This window comes from Eubalaena glacialis, chromosome 11 (assembly GCF_028564815.1).
Source record: "Eubalaena glacialis isolate mEubGla1 chromosome 11, mEubGla1.1.hap2.+ XY, whole genome shotgun sequence".
NCBI lineage: Eukaryota > Metazoa > Chordata > Mammalia > Artiodactyla > Balaenidae > Eubalaena > Eubalaena glacialis.
Genome location: NC_083726.1, coordinates 5,490,125 through 5,514,907, shown reverse-complemented (window position 1 = coordinate 5,514,907; position 24,783 = coordinate 5,490,125). Strand labels below are relative to the sequence as shown.

Here is a 24,783-nt window from a genome sequence, read left to right as displayed (position 1 = left end):
TCTGCAGGAGGCCGACTGGCTGTCCTGGTGAGAGATCCCCTGGTTGCCCTAAGGACAGGACATGAGATGCAAAATCTGCAGAGGCTGGTCCTAGGTCTAGCATCTTGGTCCTTGCCTTTTTCCTCTTTGCACTTGCACACATGTTGGTCCTAGAATCGAGTTATCATTTTGCGTGAGTCGTTTTGCGTGGTCGGGGCTGTGATGTGTGGTTCCCTCTCCCAGCTTCTCTTTCCCTTTAGGTTGTCACTGTGTCCCCTGAGGCTGGCAGTGCTGCCGGGAAAAGCCCAAGCCTCCCCTGCATCCCAGAGCCATTTCTGCTGTTGAACCCATTCTGCTGGGACTTGGGAACCAGCCCTTTAAACTAGAGGGTCTTGGGAGAAGCCAGGGTGGCCGGTGAACGCATTTCTTATTACTGCCGAGAGGGCAGCTCTGCATTTGGCTCAAGAGTGATAACAGGGATTCACGGAGAAAGAATGAAATTCTGGATTCTCCCCACAGGCAGGAAATGGTCTGTGCTTTCCTTTGATCCCACCGAAAGCTGAGAGATTATGTAGTTTTGGGGTACCGCAGGCCTCAAGTGGGTTGGAGCCATCCCTGACCAGCTGGGCCGGCTCGGGTGTGACTCAGTCTTTTAGGGAAGACCTCACCTGTCGTGGGAGCTTAGCATGGTAGCATGTGAGGTGGGCGCCCAGTCCTTCTTTCTTGAATACCGGAGCCGCGGCGGGGGCTGGCCAGGTTGGGAGTTGTTGAAACGTGGCCCCTGTGTTGATCTCTAAAAGGAGCACAGAGGCGCTTACCAGCTTGTGTTTCAGGAGCGGAGCGGCGTGGGAATGTCCTCTAAGTTCTTGCTACTCAGGTGTGGTCTGTGGACCAGCATCAGTAACGTCACCTGGGGGCTGGATAACGATGCTGAGTCTTGGACCCTCCCCAGACCTGCTGGGTAAGAACCCGCCCGTTAGCCCCCGGGAGCCTAAGTGCTTTGACGTTTGGAGTCTGGGCTGAGTGTTTAGGAGGGTGAATGGTTAGCCAAGGCTCCCAGGCTGGTTCCCGCTGGTGATGGGAGGGGAGATGACAGGGAGGTCCCCATGGTGACGGGGTCGCTCATGGGTGCTGTCCCAGAGCTGGTCCTTTCCTACCCTACAGGTCTCCCATGCTGGGTTCCCCGAGGACGTGGGGCCCTCAGCTCCCCTCACACAACTTCCCCAGGCACACCCAGGCGGCACTGCACTGCCTCAGCGTCACCTGAGACAGATGCTACGGATTGACCTGCTCAGTAAAAGCACGGATGGGCTAAAATGATCCTGAGGAGAGGCGATTCCTAGGTTCTGAGCTGTGTGGATGCCCCTTACATTCAGAAGCAGCGGTTTTCCTGAACTTGGAGGTGAGGATGGAATTGCCTGGGGGAGATCAGTGACTCCATGCCGCAAACTCACTGCTTCGGGCGTGGCCCGTGTGGCCCTCTGTGACTTCCTCTGGGATCTCTGCAGCAGACACATGGTCTGTCTCCCTGCAGACCCTCCCGCAAGGAAGCCCAGGGTCTGAGGCTTCCAGGCCAAGGCTTCACCTAAGGCAGATAGGGACCGTCAGGCCTGGATGGCTCACGGCCTGGGCTCTGAGTCCTGCGTCTCCGCCTTTAGAAACCTACCAGGGGCTGAGTGCCTCAGGACAGGCTCAGCTCCACAGGCAGCCTCACCTGCTGCCCCCTCTGGTCTCCTTCCCTGTAGAACTGGCTGTCACCTCCCTTGGGTCCCTGCTGTAGAGCATCTATTTGTTGTCTATTCTTTTAACTTTATTTTAATTTTCACAAGTAACATATGAACACAGTCATGACAAAGCCTTCCCAATCTCCTCCTTTCCTTCCATCACTCATCCCCCCAGAGGTGATGCTGTAGAGCATCTATTTGTTGTCTATTCTTTTAACTTTATTTTAATTTTCACAACTAACATATGAACACAGTCATGACAAAGCCTTCCCAATGTCCTCCTTTCCTTCCGTCACTCATCCCCCCAGAGGTGATGCTACTCTTGTCATGTTGGAGCACATTCTTTCATTCCTTTTTCTTTGAATTTAGTTGTGTACACATAAAAATACATAGTTCTCAGTTTTCTTTTTTTTAAAAAGTATTTATTTATTTGTTTTTTGGCTGTGCCGCAAGGCATTACAGGATCTTAGTTCCCTGACCGGGGATCGAACCTGTGTCCCCTGCAGTGGAAGCTCAGAGTTGTAATCACTGGCCTGTCATGGAATTCCCAGTTTTGAGTTTTCTGATTCTGTATTTTACATAAATATCCTGCTGTATTATTTGAAACCTGCTTTTTAAAAGTCAACACCGGGACTTCCCTGGTGGTCCAGTGGTTAAGACTCTGCGCTTCCACTGTAGAGGGCATGGGTTCAATCCCTGGTAGGGGAACTAAGATGCCGTATGCCGTGTGGCGCAGCCAAAAAAAAAAAGTCAACACCATCACATGTATTGCACTTAATTAATTGTACGTTTGTTCCTCAAGAGTCTTCTCTGTGCCAGGGGCCAGGCCAGGCTGTTGGGTGGAAGTGGCCAGGACACCTCCTTCCATATGTCTGCACCCTGTGCCAGACTCCCCTAGCACCAGGGCCGGCTCTGTTGGCCTTTATCAGTGTTCATTAGATCGGCATCCTGTAAAACCCGAGGCTTGCTGCTGCCTGAACAGGACAGATCTTTAGCTGTCAGCTCATGATGTGGGGTCAGTAACGCCTGTTGACCTCCTTTGCATTTTGCCTTATTGAAATGCTCACATATTTATTTTAGCCTCTCAACTTATTTCATCTCAAGAAATGGCATGGAATCTCGTGGCCCAGCAGAGCAAACACCATAAATCAGATGTTCAGGCTGAGGGATCCTCACAGTCATGGTGTTTTCTTATTTCCATGGTCTTGTCAGAGCAGTTCAGAATCTCATCTTCCGCCGAGAAATTACAGCGAGTTCAACATACATAAATATAGCGAGCTCATTACTCTGGGCTGGCATCCCCACGGCAAGGCCAGAATCTCTTCCTCAGTAAAAGCGTACCAGATCTGCCACTTTAAAGGTTAAGAGGCTCTTTCGTGTATGTTTTGCTACATGGATCACTGAAAGTAATTTCACTCTTTCCCCGCATCCCGGTCTGGAAGGGCAGCTGCTGTCTCCTAGGCGGTTAGCCCTCCCTGCCTTTTACCCCGGGCAGGATGCGGTCACCCATCCACTGCAATCCCAGGAATCTGGGAGACGGAGCCTGGAGTCTTGACCTCCTGGGAAGGGCCGGGCCTCGCATCTCAAGGCCTTTACAAGGATGATGCGTTTGAATTGTGATTAGTAGGTCATTTGATCACCTTGTCTTTGGATGTGAGGAAGGGTTGTCCTACAGCATCACCCCCCCGCTGTCCGGTCTGTGTATATCATTGTTCTTGTTGAGATCTTATTTGGGCCCTATTTTCACTCCACTGAGCTGTGAGATCTTTACATGAAGTACAATTTGGTTTATTTTTAGAAGAACTGCTCTGTTGAGAAGACCTTCGTGGCTGATGAATTTAGTTATTCTGATAAATTGTGACTTCTGCAAAGATGCGATCCCTCTGAGCGCAGATGGGTGGTGGAGATTCATAGAAAGCTCTCCCTCCCCGGGGAAGCCTGGAAAGCCTCATTTAGCAGAGATTTTGTCAGGTCCTTCTTGCACACGTGAAGTTGATTCCCAACTCCCCCTCCCCAGCCCGGGGCGGGGTGGTGGTAGGGGGCAGGGGTCTGGGGGCCGTGAACTCACGTGGGGACACTCCTTCCTTTATCCCCCTTTATTTTTCCTGGCAACTCTGAGGACCACTCCATTTCTTTGAGTAGGATCAGTTGTAGCTGGAAGTGGGTACGTCTTGAAAAGGGCTGGTTAAGTGTCCAAAATTGAGGCAGCTTTCCTGCCATTGCCAAGTTCTTCTTTTAGCTGTGGAGCTGGGTAGGGGCAGCGCGGCTGTTTTTGTTGGGGTTTTCTCTGGAGTTGTCACTGCTTCAGCCTCCAAGGGCCGTGTCTCACCCAGCATGGGGTCTTTTTATCCTCGCCGAATCCCCCGCAGGTGAGCCCCAGGGAGTTTTCCGAACCCCATCTTTGCAGGGGGTGCGTGGTGATTCCCCCCTCCTGCCCTGGCACCCCTCATGGAGAGAGAAGCCTTTGTGTTTTCCGATCTGTGCTTTCCCTTGCGGGTAGCCTTGCTCTTTTAAAGCAGCCTGCTTTCAGAGTTGTGTTTTCCTAATAATGTAAAAAGAAAAAAAAAAAAAAACCTGTCTAAAAGCCTTTTTTTGAGGGGGAAAGAGCCTGGGCATAAATAAATAAATAAATAAATAAATAAGCGAAACCCATACAAAGAAAAAGATTTAAAAAAAAAAAAAAATCAAGGATGGAACCTTTGCGCTCGGCCTGGGGTATAAATGGCAGGCTGTTGGTGAGACGTTTGAGGTTTTAGATTTTGATTCTCTTTCCTCCTTTTTATGTGCTTGTCATTCCGATCAGGAGAGGTGGTGTGTTTTTTAAACCTTGCCCGATCTCTGGGTGGAGTGATGGAAAGAGAACGGGCTTTGGAAACACGTGCGTCTCCTGTTCGGCAGAAGCTGGAAGCTGACACTTACTGAGCGAGTACCGCGCGCCAGACATTGTTCTGTGTGTTTGGGCTGTATCAGGCCCCATTTCACAGATGGAAGCTGAGGCACAGAGCAAATACGTAGCTTGCCCAGGATCACCCAGCTTGTCAGTGGCTGAGCTGGGATCTGAAACCAGCAGACTGGCTCCCAGTTTCTAAGCCCTTCACTGTGCTGCCCCTCAGATATAAAGACCTACTATGTGCAGGAGCTGAGTTAGCACTGGTGTGGGCAGGCAGTCCAGGAAAGAGGTAGTTACAGGGCTGGCTGCATGATGTGAGCTGGGCAGAGGGGAGCCTGGGATGGGAGGGGAGCACCCAGGATGGCTTCCTGGAAGAGGCGGCCAGCAAGCTGAGGCTTGAAGGTGGGTAGGACTCAGCTGAACATAGCGAGTGAAGACCAGGTTGAACTGGGTTCAGTCCTGACTCTAGGACTCATGGTTGGTGTATATCAGATGCCTTCACATCTGATAGACGCTGGCCCAGCACTGACCAAGCCGGGACCAGCCACTCCCTCACAGACTTGTTAGGAGATTAGATGAACAGAAGACAGAGAAGGTGCTGGGCACGTAGTAGGTGCTCAGGAAACGCTAGTGGCCCTCTCCCACTGACAGGCAGGGACGTGGGTTAGACTTTTACTGCGACCTGGGGTTGTAAACCGGTGGCCCCTGGCTGGCCCGCAGAATTTGAATTACTTGCTCACATTTATAAATTGGGGGATTCTACACAAAACCCAAAATTTCCAGCATTTTTGGAAAGCTCCTGAGATCTGGCGACCGCGGTCTGCGTAGCCCACTCTGCGCCCTGGGGCTGAGCGAGGCGTGGCTGTCCCCAGAGGGGCACTGGAGCTGTCACACGCTCTCCCTGGGTCTCCTCCAGCCTTCTGAGCCTCCTCCAGCCTCTCTCCCTCCCGGCACTTCCCCACCCCCATGTCCCCGTGTGGCCCACGGCCCAGAGTGTCACCGCGGGAAGGTGAACCTGGGTGCCTTGGGAACACGTTGGCTGTAGGGTTTAGGGTGGACAAGGGCAGACACTTAGGACCATGGTGAATCCTCGGCCCCGGCACATCAAGCCCCGGGTCCTTTGAACGCCCACACCCACCATGCACACCAGGTGCCCCTGGATCTTCCTCCGTGACACAAGATAGTTGGCATTTCCAGTCATTGAAGTGTCTGACTTTCTGGCAAATGGACGAGTACTTTCAAAACCAAGACATTCCTGGGATTAGGAAAAAGCCACTGACCTGGCAGAGTGGGGTCCTCGGGGAGAAGCTGTGGTCGAAGGGGAGCCCCTCCTTCCAGACCCTGGACTGACCCTCAGAAGACCATAATCAGATTTCAACTGAAGGCTCCTCAGTGAAGGGGCCGTGTCCCTCAGGGAACCCAGGCCGTGAACAATAGCAGAGCTCCGAAGAGGCCTCACTGAAACCCACTGTGGTTCAGCATGGACGTGGCCGCCACAGCTCTGTTCAGTCACCCACAGGCTTTGCATGGAGTCCCAAAGTCCCTTTTTCCGGGATTCTTGCCTTCTTTCAAGGACAAGTTCAATTACTGCTTCTTCTAGGAAGCCTTCCCTGGTTTTCCCTGGGATGAACTTCACTTATTCCTCAGAAGCCCCTGTGAGGTAGGTACCGCTGCCACCCCCGCATTCCAGACGGTGAAACTGAGGCTGAGCAAGGTGAAGGGACTTGCTGGAGGCCGCATGCCAGCACGTGGCACAGAGAGATCCGAACCCTGGGCTCGTGGCCACAGACCGTCCTTGTTTTCCTCCGGGCTTTATGCCTAACAGGCCTGTGGAATGTGCCGTCTGGGTGGGTCTGTGAGAGCATTTCTCATCTATTAAAGCCGAGATATCCTAGGCCCTGTTTAGTGTTATCTTTGATGTTGCAAGGGCGGTGTGGAAATTTCTCTGTTTTCATGTGACCCAGTTTCTCTGCTTTGAAAATGTCGTTCCTGTTCTCCTCCCCGCTCCCTGTTTTTGAGGCCAGGCAGCAGGGCTCCTGGAAGCATCTCTTCATCTCTGCACCCCGCACCTCCATCTGCCACCAGTTGTTCTGGCCCACGGCCTGTGTCCAGGCCAGCGGATGACCCGCGTGGCAGCTCTAGGGCTCCTGGGAGGCGCTACGGGCTCACAGTAAGGACGCACCTCCGTGGCTCACCTGTGCCCCGAAGCCCACCTGTGCGATCCTCCACTCATGTGAAACCAGGGTCTTTTGTTCTTCCTCGGCCGTGAACATAACCATCGCAGACGGCCTTGACCGGAAGGGACCTCCCTGGCCTTTCTGTCCTCCTTCTGTGACGCTGGCCCAGGAAACCAGAGTGAGGGGCCCACGGCTGCCGCACCCACCCCCTTGCACAGTTCACGTACGTGCCTCTTGAATATGCGAGAACTTTTGTGAAAAATCCCCTTTTCCTCCTTCCCTTTTCTGCCTTGGAAAGCTCTTTGCTGGTTAGGAGACTCTTTGTAACTTGTTATGTAGTAAAAATAATTGCTGAAATTTGGTCTGTTTTCTCAGCAGGACTGAGTGACCGGAGGGATCTTTGGAATGGGGAGCGGGGCCGGGCGGGGTGCGTCTCCAAGTCATTTGCTCGTGAAGGTGTTTAACACGTGTCTGCTTCTTGCACAGAGTTAAGCTAAGGATTTGGGGATCAAAAGATGGCTGTGCGTGGGGTCTGCTCCTGGGATGTGGGGCGGCAGGGAGACTGTGCCTGTCTCCAGGTGCAGGGCTGGCCTCCAGACTGGAGTATTGTTCGGACGGGTCCATTTTTTCTTCCCTCTTCTTTTAAATTGTGGTAAAATATACATAACATAAAATGTACCATTTTAACCCTTTTTAAGTGTACTGTTCCGTGGGATTAAGTTCATTCACGTTGTTGTGTAGCCATCACCACCCTCCATCTCCAGAACTTTTTCATCTTCCCAAACTGAAGCTCTGTCCCCATTAAACACTGACTCCCCATAATTTCCCCCTATTTTCAGCCCCTGGCACCCACCATTCTACTTTCTGTCGCTGTGAATTTGACTGTAGGGACCTCCTGTAAGTGGAATCATACAGGGTTTGCCGTTTTGTGTCTGGCTTATTTCACTTAGTATACTGTCCTCAGGATTCATCCACGTGGTAGTATGTGTCAGAATTCCCTTCCTTTTTATGGGTGAATAACATTCCATTGTGTGTATGGACCATATTAGTTTATCCGTTCATCCATCAGTGGATGCTTGGGCCGTTTCCACCTTTTGTCTGTGAATCGTGTAAGTCATTGCTGCTGTAGGAAGAGAGCCCATTTTTTTCACAGTCTTGTATCAGGGCCTTCCTGATGTTAGAACCCAACGTCCTGGGCCCCACTGTCGTGTTCCTTGTGAGGGACAGAGGGTGGCTTGTCCCCAAAGCTGGGTCTATGGCTGAGTCCAGGGAGCCCACCGTGTGCCCAGCTCCGGCCTCAGAACCTGATGTTCATCGTTTCGTTAAGTCCTTCCAGGGGACCCGACGTTTTGAGAAAACAGGCAGAGAGGTTGCCAGACGTGCCTGGGGTTGGGTCACCCTGGCCTGCCTGTCCCAAAGCCATCACGTCCTGTCCCCTTGCTACTCTGTCCCCTGTACCCTCAGGTCCCGGAATTGGAGATACTCAAGGTTCGAGGTGACTGCAGTATTGAAAGAGGAAGTAGGTTTCCACCTCTGAGGACGTTTCATTACAGAGGAGAAGGCCTTGAAACTAACACAACGTTGTAATTCAATTACGATTTTAAAAAAAAAGAGAAAAAAAGAGGAGAAGGAAGGCTGGGCACTTGTCACTGGAGCTCACCCAGGAAGAGGCTGGTTTTGTGGCGTGTGGTCGGGGACTGTCACCCAGCAGTTCTCAGCCAGGGCTGGAAAGGCGCCCAGCGCCCCCTGCACGCACTGGATGGGGGCTGGAGCCTGGAGTCCGATGCAGTTATGGCCGGTGGAAGAAATGCGCTGTTAGCCCCCGGTGTCCCGGGATGGTCCCCTGGCCAGTGTAAGTCGAGATGCTTTCCTGGAAGGTGTATAGTGCGGGGGGCGAGGGATCCTTTCTGCACCGTGGCATCCAGGCTGCCCCTCTCATCGCGTAGCCAGCCCTGCGGTCCCTGTGACTGTTCAGGGCGCCCTCCTCCCCAGCCCCCGGCACCCTGTCTGCCCTCTAGACACGGTCCTGCACTCCCAACTCCAAGTCTCCGGATCCGGTTTGTTAGATTCTGCTGTGTGTTTCACTGCTCCCGACCCTGGGCATTACCTAGCGTCAGACCAGCCGGATTCTGTCCCGTGAACGTGGCCACGGACGACGGCGCTGCCTCGCCTGTTGCGAGCCGGGAGGGTCTTCACACCCAGAGTCCACGGCCGAGGACACTGCTGTCCAGGAGGGGGAGGGGAGCCCGCCCTTTTCAGGCCCTGTCGCTGTGATCCAAGCTTCGTCCATCTCAGTAGCCTTGGGTGGATCTGGAAGCATCCAGAAGCTTCCATGACATAGTCATGTATTGCAAAGAGCGGTGAAAACAGCCTGGCCGGGCTTGGTGAGAATCAGGAACTCTCCGGCGTGGGTGAAGAATTGCAGAATGTATTCTTGGTTCGGAGCATTTTTCCTTGGACTCTTTCTGGGCAACCAGCCATTTAGGAATGTTTGTTCAATGCTTAAAAAACAGGAGTTGATTTCTCTCTGTTTCCACTGCCAACATGTGAGGCCACAATATTCCATTTATACTAACTGGCTTTTTCCTTTCTCTTTCTGCCTGACAGTGAGTGACCTGCAGGAAGAAGGGAAAAATGCCATCAACTTGCCGATGTCCCCTGCCTCGGTGGAGATCCACCCTGAAGACACCCTGCTCGGTATTATCGGTTTCTCCAGCTCCTTGTCGTGGGCGAGTTGAGCTTCCCAGCTTGCGGTTGGTCTGGGAGGGGCTGAAGAGGAGCATTCGTGGCCTTTTGATCAGACTCTGACGTCACATGGGGCTCTCAGCTCAAGGTCATGTTTAAAAAAGTCTGTAGGAAAAAAGCAAGCCTTCCCTTGTAGGTTACTGCCTTTATGATTGCAGATGTCAGTTTTATTGTGATTTAAGTATGATGAGGCCAACGGATCAGGAGCCGACCGCCACTGAAAAGGTGGTTTGTTAAACTCACGGTTCCCAAGGTGACGGGGAGGGCAGCAGGGTCGGGCAGGAGGCAGAAGGAGTGACGGGAAAGCACGGGCAGAAGCCTTCATTGTGGTTTTCACAGGAAGGAGTGAGTGAGGCAGGGTTAATAAGCAGGTTTGGATCGGCTGGTCTGGGTAATTTCAGGGGCCTCTGGGACACAGGGGCTGCCCCGAGTTGTCTGTACCTGGTCCCAGGTGATTAGGGCAGGGGCTGTTGGCTGGGCGTGTAAGAGCCCTGTGTGAGCTCAGTTAGAGAGGTGTCTGGGGAGTGTGGGCTCTGGGTTGGTTGTTTGCATGTGGAAGGCACTCACAGGGGACACGTTTGCTGTTCTGGGAATCAGCTAGCTCTGAGAGGGGAGTCCCTCTGGGTCCCCAAGGCCCCAGGATGTCAAAACAGTAGAAAATACAGAAAATAAGAAACACGATTAACATACCCCCCATCTCTGCACAAGCCGGAGTGGCCTCCACGCCAGGGGCCTGCTAGGTGGGACCTGCCAAGTGGTACCGGCCCTGCACTCACCTCCTCAGGACCGCATCCCAGCCGGCACTGATGAGGTGACGGCCTGGACACACTTGCCTTAAAGTGTGTTTTGGGATCCGATGGATCTGGAAGGCAGTCTCGGAACATTCCGCTTCTTTCCAAACCCTGCCTGGTTCAAAGGGAAGTCCCGGTTGATGCCTCTGTTGTGGTTCCCACGACAAGGCCAGGCCAGCAAGAGCTGATGGGGAAGAAATGCAAACGCACGTCCAGGCGGCCAACCTGCAGCCAAGCGCTGGATGGGCTCGGAGGTGCCGCCGGGGTCCCCTGCGGCTTCCCCTCTGCTCTAGGAAGAGCCTGACCCTTCCCTGATGCTGTTGTGTTTTGTCTTCAGTCTGGCTGCAGCTGCTGCCCAGGCAAGTGACCCTCTCCCAGGAGAAACTGGGGATGAACACTGTCTGGAAATTACCCTTATTCAGAACAGGGTTTCTCCCACACGCACCCCGTGCTATGGGCATTTGGCACCGGATAATTCTTTATAGCGGGGTCAAGGTGTTGATCAGCATCCCTGGTCTCTACCCACTAGCTTCCCCTGGCATACTCCCCCTCCCCACCCCACCCCCCACCCCCCGGTTGGGACAACCAGAAATGTCTCCAGACATTGCTTGCGAGTCCCCTGGGATGGGGGTTCGGGGGACTTGATTGCTTCTGGCTGAGAACCCTGCTTTAGACCAACAGGAGTGCTAGAAGATAGATTTACTGTCAACGTGTGGCAGGCTATTGTTTTGTCAATATGCCTTGAACCTGCTTTCCCCTGGACCCTAACCCACCTGCCTTACCATTTTTCTAAATAGCTGCTCTGGGGCTGGGAGTTGGCATTCTTCCGTTTGCCCTGTAAGGTTCTACTGGCCCCTGAAGCTCTTGTGACCTTGATAAGAACCACCCTGGTCAGCACCTGGAGCTGAGAGTGACAGGTGAAGGGGATGTGAAGCGGGAGGAGAGGGTGTTGGACAGGGAACAGCATGTCCAAGGCCCTGTGGCCAGCGGTCGTGAGAGGCTTGCTGACGGGCCGGTCAGGGGTGCTGGGGAGAGCTGGGAAGGAGGCTGCAGAGGGCCTCGGGGGCCACGTGGAGGATGTGGCCTTGATCCCAGGAGTGGCAGGAGGCTGCAGAGGGCCTTAGCAGGGACATCACAAGGAACTCCAGTGTGGTCCCCTGCAGGCTACCTGCAGCGTCTCTCTCAAGCATCAGGTCGGCGCGGCTCCAAAAACAGCTTTTCCACTTTGTCAGGTTTTAAATTTTGCTGTTGGGCTTCCCTGGTGGCGCAGTGGTTAAGAATCCACCTGCCAATGCAGGGGACACGGGTTTGATCCCTGGTCCGGGAAGATCCCATATGCCACGGAGCAACTAAGCCCACGTGCCACAACTACTGAGCCTGTGCTCTAGAGCCCGTGAGCCACAACTACTGAGCCCACGAGCCACAACTACTGAGCCCACGTGCTATAACTACTGAAGCCTGTGTGCCTAGAGCCCATGCTCCGCAACAAGAGAAGCCACCGCAATGAGAAGCCCACGCACCACAGTGAAGAGTAGCCCCCGCTCGCCGCCACTAGAGAAAGCCCGCGCGCAGCAACGAAGACCCAACGCAGCCAAAAATAAATAAATAAAATAAATTTAAAAATATATGTATATAGAAATATCTCATAAACAATCACAACAAATAAACTTTAAAAAAGAAGAATTTTTGTTGTTGTGAAGCCTCTGTCACTCAAAGCCATTTCATTCCCACCAACGTGGACAGGGTCCCAGCTGTGGGAGCCTGTGTGGGCCCCGGGACCCTGGTCATCTCTGCCTGCACGTCCTAGGGGCCAGAGCTTGTGCTTCTTTTCTGTCCTTTTAACACCCCTGCTCAGTTTTGTGCTGCGACGTGTCTGGTGTCTGTGGGTCTTTCCCCTCTGCCGTCCACTTGTTACCACTGCGTCACTCCCTCTGTACAAGCTCACTGGTGCCCGTGGTCCATGGATCAAGGCCAGACACGGAGGGAAAAGCAAACAGATAGACAGAAACAGAATATGGATAAACACACTTTGCTGTGAAACATCCTTTTTTTCCCCTGCTCTTTCTAATATTTTTGTCCGTATCACCTTATGCAGTGGCGAGCTTTCTCGGTGAACGACAGGTCTTCCCCGGGTTTATTAATAGTGGCTTTTCCACAGATCCGATTCAGGCCTGTGTGCACGCCCCTCCCTCCTGAAAGATGCGGGTGGATGCTCCATTGCATCCTGGGAGGCAGTTCTGCCTGGGCCGTGTGACTGGCTGCAGGGCTGCTCACTGAGAGGACCACGGGGTCTCTGCTCTCAATTCCCCCCATCTGTGCCAGGGAAGCCAGCCACGCCCACTGACGCTAACCCGCCTGTCCTTTGTCCTTTGTCCCCGCAGAGGAGAACCAAGAGCGCACGGTGATCGACCCCACGTCCAGGGACGACCCCAGATTCAAGGAGCTGGTCAAGGTGAGGACGCGTGTCCCGGCTGGGATGTTCCTGTGGGGTCAGATCTTGGGGTTCAGGCTCTTGTGGGCCAAAGGAGCAAAGCTGAGGGCTGGTCACGGGGCCTTACTGCTGCGTTTGGTGGAGGGATATGGAGGAAGAGGCTGGACGGCCTGGAGCATCTCCCAGGGGCCCAGCCGCACGGGGCCTCTCAGACGGCCCGCTCCCCGTCATGTGCTGGACCCAGTTACACGGGGACCCTTTTCTTAAGACTTGGAACGAACAGCTGCAGTGAACACTCAAGGTGCCTTGCAGACGGGTTCAAGGCGTTCAAACTCTTTCTGGAGCGAGAGGGGCGGTGTTCAGAGGAAACTCTGAAAAGCGGGCACGTGGGCCCCTCTGGCCGCACCTGTGGATCCTCATTGGGTGCTGGTGCCCCTGCACTGGGCAGCGGTCAGGTTCTGCAGCGCCTGGACGTGTGGGGACCGGCGAGGCCAGAGGATGGCCGCCTGGTTCTGGAAAGTCAGGGAAGCAAGGCCAGCCCGGGCCGCTGGCTCTGGGCTCCTTCGGGGCTGTGGCGGCTGTGCGTCTCTCCCCACTGGTCTCTGGAGCCCGGCTTAGCGGTGAGGCTTCATTCGTAGCGTTAGCCCGTGTCCGAGCGTGGGTTGCAGTTTGATTGCTCTGATCTAAACCACAGCAGGGCGTCAGAGGTAATCCCTGGGCCGGCAAGGGCTCTGACAGCATCCTCACCTGCGAGCCCTGAGGCCAGCGGACCTGGGCTGTGCGGACGCCGTTTAGGACAGTGCCACACACATACCTTATGAAAAGGGCTTTTTCAAAAGTTTCTCCACCTTAACCACTGCGGTTGGGCCCGATGAGGGCACGACTACCTTTTCATGAGGGCTCCTTTCAGGATAAACAAAACCGTTGCAAGTTATAGCTTTTAAAAAATTGAAATGGAAAATGTCTGTTTTCGGGCCCACCCCATAATGTTGATTCTGACCAACTTAAATTGCCTAGTTTATTAAGATTTCTTTTTTTCTTGAATACCCACTTTGTTATTCTGAACAGAAGATTGTCGGTGAGGAAAAGTACCCCTGCACTTCAGCCACTAAAATGTTATCCACGGGCGATATTTAAGTAGTAGAAGGGGGTGCCCTGTTTTTGTCAGGGTTCTCCAGAGAAACAGAATCCACAGGAGATGGCCCTATCTCTCTACCTCTCTATCTCTCTCTCCATCTGTCTGTCTGTCTCTCTATATATATATATATCTCTTCTGTCTCTCTCTGTATCTATCTATAGAGATTTATAAGGATTGGCTCACGTGATTATAGGCTGAGAAGTCCCATGATCTGCCCTCTGCAAACTGGGGACCAGGAAAGCTGGTCCGAGGGCCTGAGAGCCCAGGACAGGACTTGGACGTCCCAGGCAAAGAGAGGGCGAGTCCAGCCTTCCTCCACCTTTTTGTCCTATTCAGGCCCTTCCTGGATTGCATGCCACCCACCCACGCTGGGGAGGGCCCTCTGCTTTACTCAGGCCACCAATTCAAATGCCAAATACGGGAATGCCCGAGAGAAGTAACTCCCCCACCCCCAGGTTACGCTCTGAACCAGTGAAGTGTCCCGTCTTGAATGAGTCTGTCCGTTTGATGCCTCATTCGCTGACAAGTCACCTCCCTGGTATACGGGATCCAGATGCGCTCCGTGCTCCTCCTGGACTCACTCACTCGGCCCTACCCGCCTCTGCTTTGCCGCTTTGCGTCAGGAGACTACAGGCATTTTTGGCCTCCACCAGGTGAGGGCTGGGCAGCTGCATGTCCTTTATCAGCCCACACAGAGGGACCACAGCATCTCTGCATCCGGGACCAGCCCGACGGGACCTGCGGAGGCTCTGGCAGCCCCTCGTGCCCTGGATTCCGGGTTCAGATGAATGACCACGTCTGGGGCATGGAGTGTGCCAGCTGGAGGGGCTGGGCGTGCGGACGTTAACATCTTGTGGGGCGAAGTAGGACTGAGGGCCGGAGGGAGTGGGAATGCACGCCTCTCCCTTGCTTCCCGACGGACAGTTCTGAGAGCCGTGCTTCCACAGCAAGTTGGCTGTGTGCTGGGCATTGGCTGAGTTTTCTTCCGAAGCTGCGGGCGGCTCAGGGGCGCACCTGCCTCCCTTCCCTCTCCCCTCACTCTTGCTAGTCTGGGGTTATGGTCCCCCCAAAAGCAGCAGCAGTGAGCTTGGCCCTGGGCTCTCTTTCCTGGGGAACCCAGGTGTGGTGTGCTGAATCATGGCCCCCAAAGATGTCCACGTCCTAACCTCTGGAACCTGTGACTGTTACCTCCTTATATGGCGAAAGGGACTTTGCAGATGTGATTAAGTTAGGGGTGTGGAGGGAGGGATGACCCTGGATTGTCTGGTGGGCTCACAAGTGTCCTTATAAGAGGGAGGCAGAGAGAGATTTGACTGCAGGTGTTGGTGGCAACATGAGGATGGAAATGGGATGCCACGCTGCTGGTTTTGAAGATGTGGGAAGGGGCCACGTGCTAAGGAATGTGGGCTCCCCTAGAACGTGGAAAAGGCCAGGAAGCCTCCCCTAGAGCCTCCAGAAGGAATCAGCCCTCCTGACACCTTGGCATTAACCCAGTGAAACTGATCTTGGACTTCTGACCTCCAGGACTGTGAGGGAATACACTGGTGGTTTGGAAGCCCCAGATTGGTGATAATTTGTTACAGCAGACGGAGAAACCAGTACACCAGGCCGAGTTACCTCCTGTCCCTAAATCACCGCATCCCTTAGCTGTAGCTGAGGGTCCCCGTCCGCTTGGGAGCAGGGCCGGCCTTGCTGCCTTGCCAGTTTCCAGGAAGGGCCAGCTGCCAGACACATAGAGGTCTGCTCCCATGGCCATCCCGCCAGCCTGGAGCAGATATGCCTGGAGACGGGCAATTTCTGGATGGTTCCCCCTGCCCTCAGACGGCAAATCGTATCTTGAGGCTGGTGGCTTATTTTCCAAAATAAGCATAAACACAGCAAGCAGGACAGTGCCATCAGGCTGTCTGTCTGTGGCTTGTTGGTTGCTGTAGTGGCACGTGGAGGGGATGTATGTGAAATACTAGTTCTCACTAACTACAGGGCTTTTAAACAGAGATGCAGCGCGTGTTGGTGGGGGTCTGGGAGATGCCTGGGCTGAGCGCCGGCTACTCTGGGTTGTTCTTGTTTGTCAGGTAAGGGGGAGGCTCAGCGTATCCCTGAGTCGGGGTTCACGCACGACAGGGGGCTGTCAGCACCTCGTTTTCTTGGCGTGGGGAGGAGCTGGCCCCAGGGCCAGGCAGCCTGCGCGCACAGTCAGGGGTGAGCTGCCCGTGGCCTGCCTTGGGGTGCCGCCGAGCCGGGCACCCTTAGACGTGCTCCGGGCTGGCAGCCCTGCTGCCTCACTTCCCGCCCCCCGCCCCAACTCCAGTGCTCCAGCCCCCGAGCCTCCTTGCCCCTCCCTCCTTGAGCAAGCTGAGCGCCTGCCCGCCTGGGTGTGAGGTTACAAAGGTCGTTTCCCCCAAGCCCTGCCCCACTTCTGATGCCTGTTGTAAGTTTGGGAGCCCCAAGACGACCCATAGGTTTGATACTTTGCTGAAAGGACTCCAATTATACTCACGGCTATGGCTTATTCCGAGGACACAGGTTAAAATCAGCCGAGGAGGAAGCGCAGGTTGATTTTGGTGCAGGGTGTGGACCACGTGCAGGCCTGAGCTTGTCAGGGTGAGGTCTGGCTGACATCCCGACCACTGGCCACGTCCCAGTCTTGGGACCAGCGGGACCTTTCTGAGTTAGCACGGTCAGTCCCCTGGCTTGCTTTCTCTGTTCTCCATCATCTGCACTTCGTTACCTCTTGTCTTGGCCCCTGTCCTGTCTCTCTCTGTAGACTTACCCCCACTGACCTTCCTGCCTCAGGACTGTTGGTGTTTAAAACATTGTGAGCTGCTCTCTGCTTCCTGTAAAAAACCCTGGCTCGGGCTAAGCCAGGCATTAAGAATGAGGCCGCTCATTGAAACATTCTCTTCGAGCATCTATTGTGTGTAATGCAGTGTGAGGGGGTGAACGGGTGGGTGTGATGGGCTCTGGAATCGGCTCCCTGGATTCAAATCCCGGCTCGGATTAAAGCAGGAGAACAGTCGTGCCCGTCTGCAAGCATGAGGGTGACGTCGGATGCCACACGCTTGCTGTCTGGCAGGTGCTGTGCCGGGCGCTGGAACATGGGCACAAACAGGGCAGAGCTGGGAGGGAGGTGCATGGGCAGGTCTGTGGTTCAAGTTTAGAAGTGAGTATCCTGTGGGCTCAGGAGCTGAAAGACTTATCCTGTCTCCTGTATGCAGGTGTTTGTCCTGTGGTCCTTTTCGCTAGCATCCTCCAGGAGTGCCCTGAATCTCTTAACAGGGTGAACAGCTGGTGCTGCCTGGGGAAGATAGCAGTTTACAGATGAGATCCTTTATATTTTTAATGATCTTTGAAAGAGGGAATGGCAGTTCTCCCGCTTTCCAGAGTGAATAGCCAGGGAGGGGCCTCCACACTTGCGGGTGCGTTGGTCCAAGGCAGGCTGGCCGTGTCGTCACCGGGGTATGCATTTCTCCCCACAAGCAGATTTCACATCTCATCTCCCAGTTTATTGGACAAGGCTCCTTCGGGTTGTTAAGTTCTGTTTTCTCCCTCCCTTTGCCCCTATGAAGAAAGTCAGCTGCACAAAGATGGTCTTCTGGGCAGAAGACGGTGCTATCATCGTTGTGTGGAGATGCCCGGTGATGTGGCTGGCACTGCACCTGGCCGGGATGCTCTCCTGCCGATTGCAATAAGCCTGAGTCCTCCGTGCATTAAGCCACGACAAGCCTGTTTGGAAGTGATTAAAACATAACTGTCATAGCTTTGGGGGAGACAGGCTGCAGATCCTGGTTATCATTTAGAAGGAACTCAGGGGGAAGTAATTTTTTATTCTGGCTAAAGCAAGCTTGTGAAAAGTCTATGCAAAGAGCACTGTGCCGAGGGCATCATTAATACACGACCTAGACACGTGCCTGCAGAATTCGGAGTTTGCAAATGAGTACGTCCCTAAAAGTAAGGACGGGTGCCATCTTTAAAAAGTCTCCTGTGAAACAGAAGATTAAGACGTATGACCTGGGCAGTACAAGGACAGGGTGATTGGTGGTGGCCAGGAGGGGACTGCATCTCTGCGGGGGCAGCAGTGAAACTGGGCGGCGGATTTGCTTTTGCTTTCCCAGAGCTGACCTCCGTGGCCCGTTGCGTGAAATGTGATTTTCATCCCCTTCTGTCTGTCATTTTCGTATTTGGACTTTGACCAGGTCAGAGATCCAGATGGGATTTTTAGTTTTAGTTTCTTCATAGCAGAAACATCTCTTGTGTGTTTTCCTACAGGACCTTGCTCTGGGCAAGGCAGCCTCTAGAACCAAATGTCTGCATGCCCCAGAGGCTTTTCTAGGTCTGTAGGCTGCCCTGCAGTTGATTTGAGCGCCTTCCGTGGGTCTGTTCCTAGTTTAGCCCCTGCGGTGATGGCCTTGAGTGGGCTGGCGGTCCAGCTGGGGAGACAGACATGTCGAGGGACGGATGAGTATGGTTCCACGTGGCATGACCGCTTTGAAGGAAACTAAAGCAAGACGCAGGGTGGTTTCTTCTCCCCTCTGTTTTTGGTGGGGTGGTGGGGAGCTGACATTTGAGCGGAGACCTGCTGGTCGGTACCTAGGGCGGCAGCAAGTGCAGAGGCCCCCTGGGATGCCCGTGCTGGCAGGTGTGAAGGCCAGCGACAGGGGTGGGGGGCAGCGTGGCTGGAGCCTAGACAGCAAGGACGAGGGTGATCAGAGGTAAGATCGGAGAGGTGGCAGGGGTGCGAAATGGTGTTTGACTCCCGGGGCTGGTTTGGGGGGGCACAGGGACGTGGGAGGCCCAGCAAGCAGCTGTGACACCTAACTGCCCACGTGGGGCAGAGACTAGGTCATGTTTCTTTACAGCTCCAGCACCTCGGGTGGTGTCCACATATCCTAGGTGCTGCTGGTTAGGCTGAGTAAATCAGAAAGGGGTTTCTGACGTGCAGAGAAGCCGGGGGCGGTGATGCTGACATCTGTGTAGATCACTATAGTTGATTAGCACTGGCCAGTAGATCATCTCACCAAATTCTCAAAATAGCCCTGCAAGGTAGATGCTAGCACCTGCATTCTAGAGGTTCATTGCTTAATAACAGGTTTATTGAGATAGAATTCCCATACCATACAATTCAGTGGTTGTTAGTGTACTCCCAGAGCTGTTCAGCCATCACCTCAATCAGTCAAGGACATTTTCATCACCCCAGAAAGGAACCCCATAACCATCAGCACTCAGTCGTGTATCCTCCTTCCTGGCCCCTGGCAACCACTTTGTCTCTGAAGAATTATTCCGTCTCTATAATTCGCATATTCTGGATATTTCATAGAAGGGGAATCATATCAATACGTGACTTTTGTGTCTGGCTTCTTTCACTTGGCGTAGTGTTTTTAAGGTTCATCCATGTTGTAGCAGGTATCAGAACTCCATTCCTGGACTTCCCTGGTGGCGCAGTGGTTAAGAATCCGCCTGCCAATGCAGGGGACACAGGTTCGATCCCTGGTCCGGGAAGATCCCACATGCCGCGGAGCAACTAAGCCCGTGCGCCACAACTACGGAGCCTGCACTTTAGAGCCCACGAGCACAACTACTGAGCCCACATGCCACAACTACTGAGCCCACATGCCACAACTACTGAGCCTGTGCTCTAGAGCCCGCGAGCCACAACTACTGAAGCCCGCGTGCCTAGAGCCCATGCTCCACAACAAGAGAAGCCACCGCAATGAGAAGCCCACGCACCACAGCGAAGAGTAGCCCCCGTGCGCAGCAAGAAAGACCCAATGCAGCCAAAAAAAAAAAAAAAGGAACTCCATTCCTTTTCATGGCTGAATAATATTCCATTGTATGGATAGACCACAACGTGTTGATCCGTTCTTTCTCGATGGCATTTGGGTTGTTTCCACATTTTGGTTATTTTGAATAGTGCTGCTATGAATATCCATGTACAAGGTTTTGTATGAGCTTGTGTTTGCGGTTCTTTTTGGTATATACCTGGGAGTGAAATTGCTGGGTCATATGGTGATTCTGTGCTTAACCTTTTGAGTAACTGCCAGACTGTTTCTGTAGTGGCTGCACCATTTTACATCCCCCAAGAAGTGTATGAAAATTCTTCCAATTTCTCTACATCCTTGGCAGCACTTATTGTTCATCTTTTTGATTATAGCTACCCTAGTGGGTATGAAATGGTATCTCGTAGTGGTTTTGATTTATATTTCCCTGATGGCTAATGATGTTGAACATCTTTTCATGTATTGGCTATTTGTATATCTGTTTTGGAGAAATGTCTATCCAGATCCTTTGCCCATTTTTTTTTTTTTTTCAAAGTTTGTTTGACCTGAAGGTCATACAGTTTGGGGGAGGAAGGAACTTTTTTTTTTTTTTGGCTGCGTTGTGTCTTTCATTGCTGCGCGCGGGCTTTCCCTAATTGCAGTGAGTGGGGGCTACTCTTCGTTGTGGTTCGCGGGCTTCTCATTGCGGTGGCTTCTCTTGTTGCGGAGCACGGGCTCTAGGTGTGCGGGCTTCAGTAGTTGTGCTTTGCCCATTTTTAAATTGGGTTATTTGTCTTTTTATTACTGAGTTTTAAGTGTTCCTTATATATTCTAGATACAAATCCTTTATCAGATATATGATTTGCAAAATCTCGCATTCTGTGGGTTGTCTTTGTATTTTCTGGATAGTATCTTTTGAAGTACAAATGTTTTAAATTTTGTTTGTCAAGTTTATCTATTTTTTCTTTTGTTCCTTGTGCTTTTGGTGTCACAGCTAAGAAATCATTACCTCATCCAAGGTCATGAAGATTTACCTCCATGTTTTCTAAGAGTTTTATAGTTTTAGTTCCTACACTGAGGTCTGATCCATTTTGAGTTGATTTCTGTATATGGTGTAAAGTAAGGGTTCAGTTTTATTCTTTTGCATGTGGATGTCCAGTTGTCCCAGCACCATTTGTTAAAAAGACTGTTTTTTTCCCCATCGAATTGTCTTAGCCCCCTTATGGATGTCACTTGGCTGTAATGTGAAGTTTATTTCTGACCTCCCATTTCTGTTTCATTGACCTCTATGTCCTTCTGCCAGTATCACTTGTTTTGATAATCTAGCTTTGTAGGAAAGTTTGAAATCAGGAAATGTCAGTTCTCCAACTTTGTTCTTCTTTTTCAAGATTGTTTTGGCTTTTGGGGGTCTCTTGACTTTCCATTTGCATTGTAGGATTTGCTTGTTAGTTCCGGCAAAGGAGCCATCTGGATAGTGATTAATTTTTATAAGTGGCATCTATTATTATTTTTTCTAATTACCAAAGTAATATATACTGCTGAAAACCTGGAAGACAGAAAAATCAAACAGAAGGCAGTGGTAATTTTTTAATTCGTGTCCCTCCAGGCTTTTTCTTTCGTGCATTCAGCTTTTCCTACACAAAATTTGAAATCATTTCCGAGTTGGTAGATGTCTAGGAGCACATTTGGACTGGTACCTTGGGAGAAATTTCTGGAAGTGGAATCGCTGGGTCACATAGCACACACAGGCCCAGTGTGGAGGCTGTTTGGGCGGCAGCTCCGTCCTCCGATGGGCACCGGCCCCTCCTGGCCTCCCTGCCGGGTCCACATTGGGAGAGTGGCTCACGCCTCCGTGGCCCGGATCTCGCCACCCCGCCGCCAGGCCCGCCTGCCCCACCCGCCGGGCACCCACTTTCTGCTCAGCTGTTGCCTATCCCGCCCTTGAAGGCCGCTTCCTCTGCTCCCGGGGCCGCGTGACCCCTCACGTCAGAACCCTTGGTGATGGCTCGTGCTCGCCATTCATCTCTCTCTGCTGCGTCTCCCGGCTGGACCTGGACTCCCGGAGGGCGGGGGGCGCGCCTCCTTTGTCCCCACGTCCTGGCACCAGGAAGGCGCTCGGTGACAGCCGTTGAGCTGAGTGTAATACTGCCACTCAGCTCCAATAGTGGCTGTGAAATCCCTGATGAAAGGCCAAGGTAGCAGATTCCTAGAGCTTTGTGGAATTAAGGGCCCGAGGGTCAGGGTGCTCCTGCGAGGAGCCTGGTTGCTGGTGGCTGGAGAGGTGAAGGTACGGGGCAGGTCTGTCTGTGATCCCGAATCTGCTGTTTTTGGCCGTGTAACCGGGGCCCAGAAAGGTGGATGCTGGGGTCTGGAGAGCTAGGTGGGTCTCTGCTCTGTGATGTCGGGGCCTGGACGGGGCAGGCGTCCTCCCAGCTGCTTCCAGACCCCCCTCCCGCCTCGAACTGCCGACTGTGCCCAGCCACCCCTCCTGGTTCTCCCCTTCGTTCATGGATACCTACAGCCCCTGGCCTGGCGTCTTCCTCTCTGCCCCGCCTCCCGCATTCCTGCCGCTCCATACACCGAGATGCCCGTTCACCAGCTCCTTCCTCAAGCTCCCCCTCTGCATCTGCCCGTACCCAGGGTCAGGGTCAAACCTTGCTTCTCGCCAGCCCCCTCCCCGTGCCCCTCTGGGGTCCCCACATCCAGTCCCCACTCCCCCTAGTGCCCCCTCCCCTCCTGGCCCAGGTGAGAGTCCAGGGCTGGCCCCGCCCCCACGCCCCTCTTGGCCCTGGAAGCCCCACCCCCTGACCTCCCAGGTGGTTCCAGGTGGCTACCGGGCTCATCCTGCACCTCCTTCCTGTCTCTGCCCAGACGCCACCTCCTCCAAGAGGCCCCCTGACCCCCTGATCCCCATGACCCCTCTGCCCTCTCCATCCCCAAACTCTGCCTAATTCTTCTCAACAGACTTATTTTTAAGAACCATTTTCAATTTACAGAAAAATAGCAAAGATAGTACAAGAGTTCCCATATTTCCACACCCAATTTTCCCCATTATTAACATCGTAGATCAACATGGTACATTTTTTAAAAAATTAATTAATTAATTAATTTTTGGCTGCGTTGGGTCTTTGTTGCTGCATGTGGGCTTCCTCTAGTTGCAGTGAGCGGGGGCTACTCTTCCTTGCAGTGCGCGGGCTTCTCATTGCAGTAGCTTCTCTTGTGGAGCACAGGCTCTAGGTGCGCGGGTTCCACTAGTTGTGGCACGAGGGCTCTAGAGTGCAGGCTCAGTAGTTGTGGCGCACGGGCTTAGTTGCTCCGCGGCATGTGGGATCTTCCCGGACCAGGGCTCGAACCCGTGTCCCCCGCATTGGCAGGCGGATTCCTAACCACTGCGCCACCAGGGAAGCCCCAACGTGGTACATTTGTTATATTAATGAACCAATATTAATACATTATTATTAGCTAACACCCACCATTTATTCACATTTCCTTAGTTTTTACTAGATATACTTTCTCCGTCTCAGGACCCCACCTGGGATCCCACATGATATCCTGTCTCCTTAGCTCCTCTGGGCTGTGATGGTTTCTCAGACTGTCCTTGTTTTTGATGACCTTGACGGTTTTGTGGAGGACTGGGCAGGGGTTTTGTTGGGTGCCCCTCTATTAGGGTTTGTCTGATGTTTTTCTCGAGATTAGACTGTGGTTATGGGTTTGGGGAGGGAGGCCACAGAAGTGAAGTGCATTCATCCCATCACATCAGGGCACACGTGACAACGTGATTGATCACTGTGACGTTGACCTTGATTACCCAGGTGAGGTGTGGTTGTCAGGTTTCTCCACTTTATTCTGACTTATTTTTCTCCATAACATCGATCACAGCCTGGAAGTGTGTGTATTTGTTTGTCTTTTAATGTCTGATTGGAAGGTAAGGTCTTCAAGGACAGAGACCTCTCTCGTCTTTTTTATCCCCAGAGCCTGGCACATAGTAGGTGCTCAGTAAGTTAATTGATGAACTCAATGCCTGCTTATGGAGCTTCAGTGCCAGGCAGTGAGCACTGGAGACAGAGCCACAAACAAGAGGTCATAGTTCCTGCCCTCACAGAGCTTAAAGTCCAGCAGGGAGATCGTTACAAACAAAGATGTATTCCCATTGCAAACGTGAACGGGGTCAGGGAAAAGGCCCTTGGGTACGGTGAGAGCCATGATGAAGGGATGTGGCCTAGGTTGGGTAGGGGGAGGTCAAAGGATGATACAGAGCTTGAGACCTGAAGGATGAGTGAGGGCTGGCCCGGCAGTGACGGAGGGGAGTGTGTTCAGGGTGGAAGGACTAGCACATGCAAAGGCCCTGGGGCAGAGAGGAGCTTGGGGATTTGAAAAACACCAGTGAAGAGGCAGGGTGCTTGGTGGGGCTGTGGCAGTGGCCCAGGAAGGAGGTTTGGACAAGGGCGGTGGGAAAGGAGATGGTGGGAAGTGGATGCAATTAAGAAGTGGGCTGAATGGATGAAGGGGTGAAATCCAGGCTCCTGAAGCTGGAGGATGGGGTCCTGTTTCCTTCTCAGAGAAGGGGCAGGTTTGAGGAGGGGCAGGGGCGAGTTCAGTTAGAGATGCTCATGGAACACCCGAGTAGAAGGATGGTGCGGGGGGGGGGGCTGGACGTTTAGGGGTTTCTGGGACGGGGGGCATTGGATATCGTGGGAGGGCATGAGCTGGCCTTGGAGGAGGGTGGAGAGAAGGAAGAGGAGCCGTCCAGGGTGATGCCCTTTAAAGATCCAGAGGAGAAGGCGGTGTCAAGGAGGACCCCCAACACAAGGAAACTGGGAGGGTGGCGAGAGAGGAGGGTGGGAGCTGGGTGATGGGAGAAGGTGCTGGAAGGTGGGAGAGAAGGCAGCTGGGTGGGGAGGTCCAGCTCCCAGCCTCCCAGGATGCTCGCCCCCCAGGGAGGGAGACGGAGCAGGGCTGTAGCTTGGAGCCAGCTCCATCCTGCCGACCTTTCGGGAATGGCTTCGGCAAAACCAGAATGCCGCAGGGCTGAGATGGAGCAGGGCGCTGTGGTCCTTCCCCCCACTCTGTGTGCTCCGCCTGCCTTTTGTCTGTGGAAAAACTTTAGCCAAAGATTAAACCAGAGAAGTGAGAAAAATGCAGAAACAAAGGAAAA

The 24,783-nt window shown here is 53.2% G+C and overlaps 1 protein-coding gene across 3 annotated transcripts in view; it reads left to right on the top strand.

Moving 5' to 3' along the window:
- PARVB (parvin beta) overlaps nt 1-24,783 on the top strand; it is a 110,735-nt gene that overhangs the window by 47,198 nt on the left and 38,754 nt on the right. For all 3 annotated transcript variants that reach the window (XM_061206170.1, XM_061206169.1, XM_061206172.1), the window contains exons 2-3: nt 9,378-9,467; nt 12,688-12,758. In XM_061206170.1, the coding sequence (XP_061062153.1) occupies nt 9,378-9,467; nt 12,688-12,758 (161 nt within the window). The remainder of the gene's footprint in view (nt 1-9,377; nt 9,468-12,687; nt 12,759-24,783) is intronic.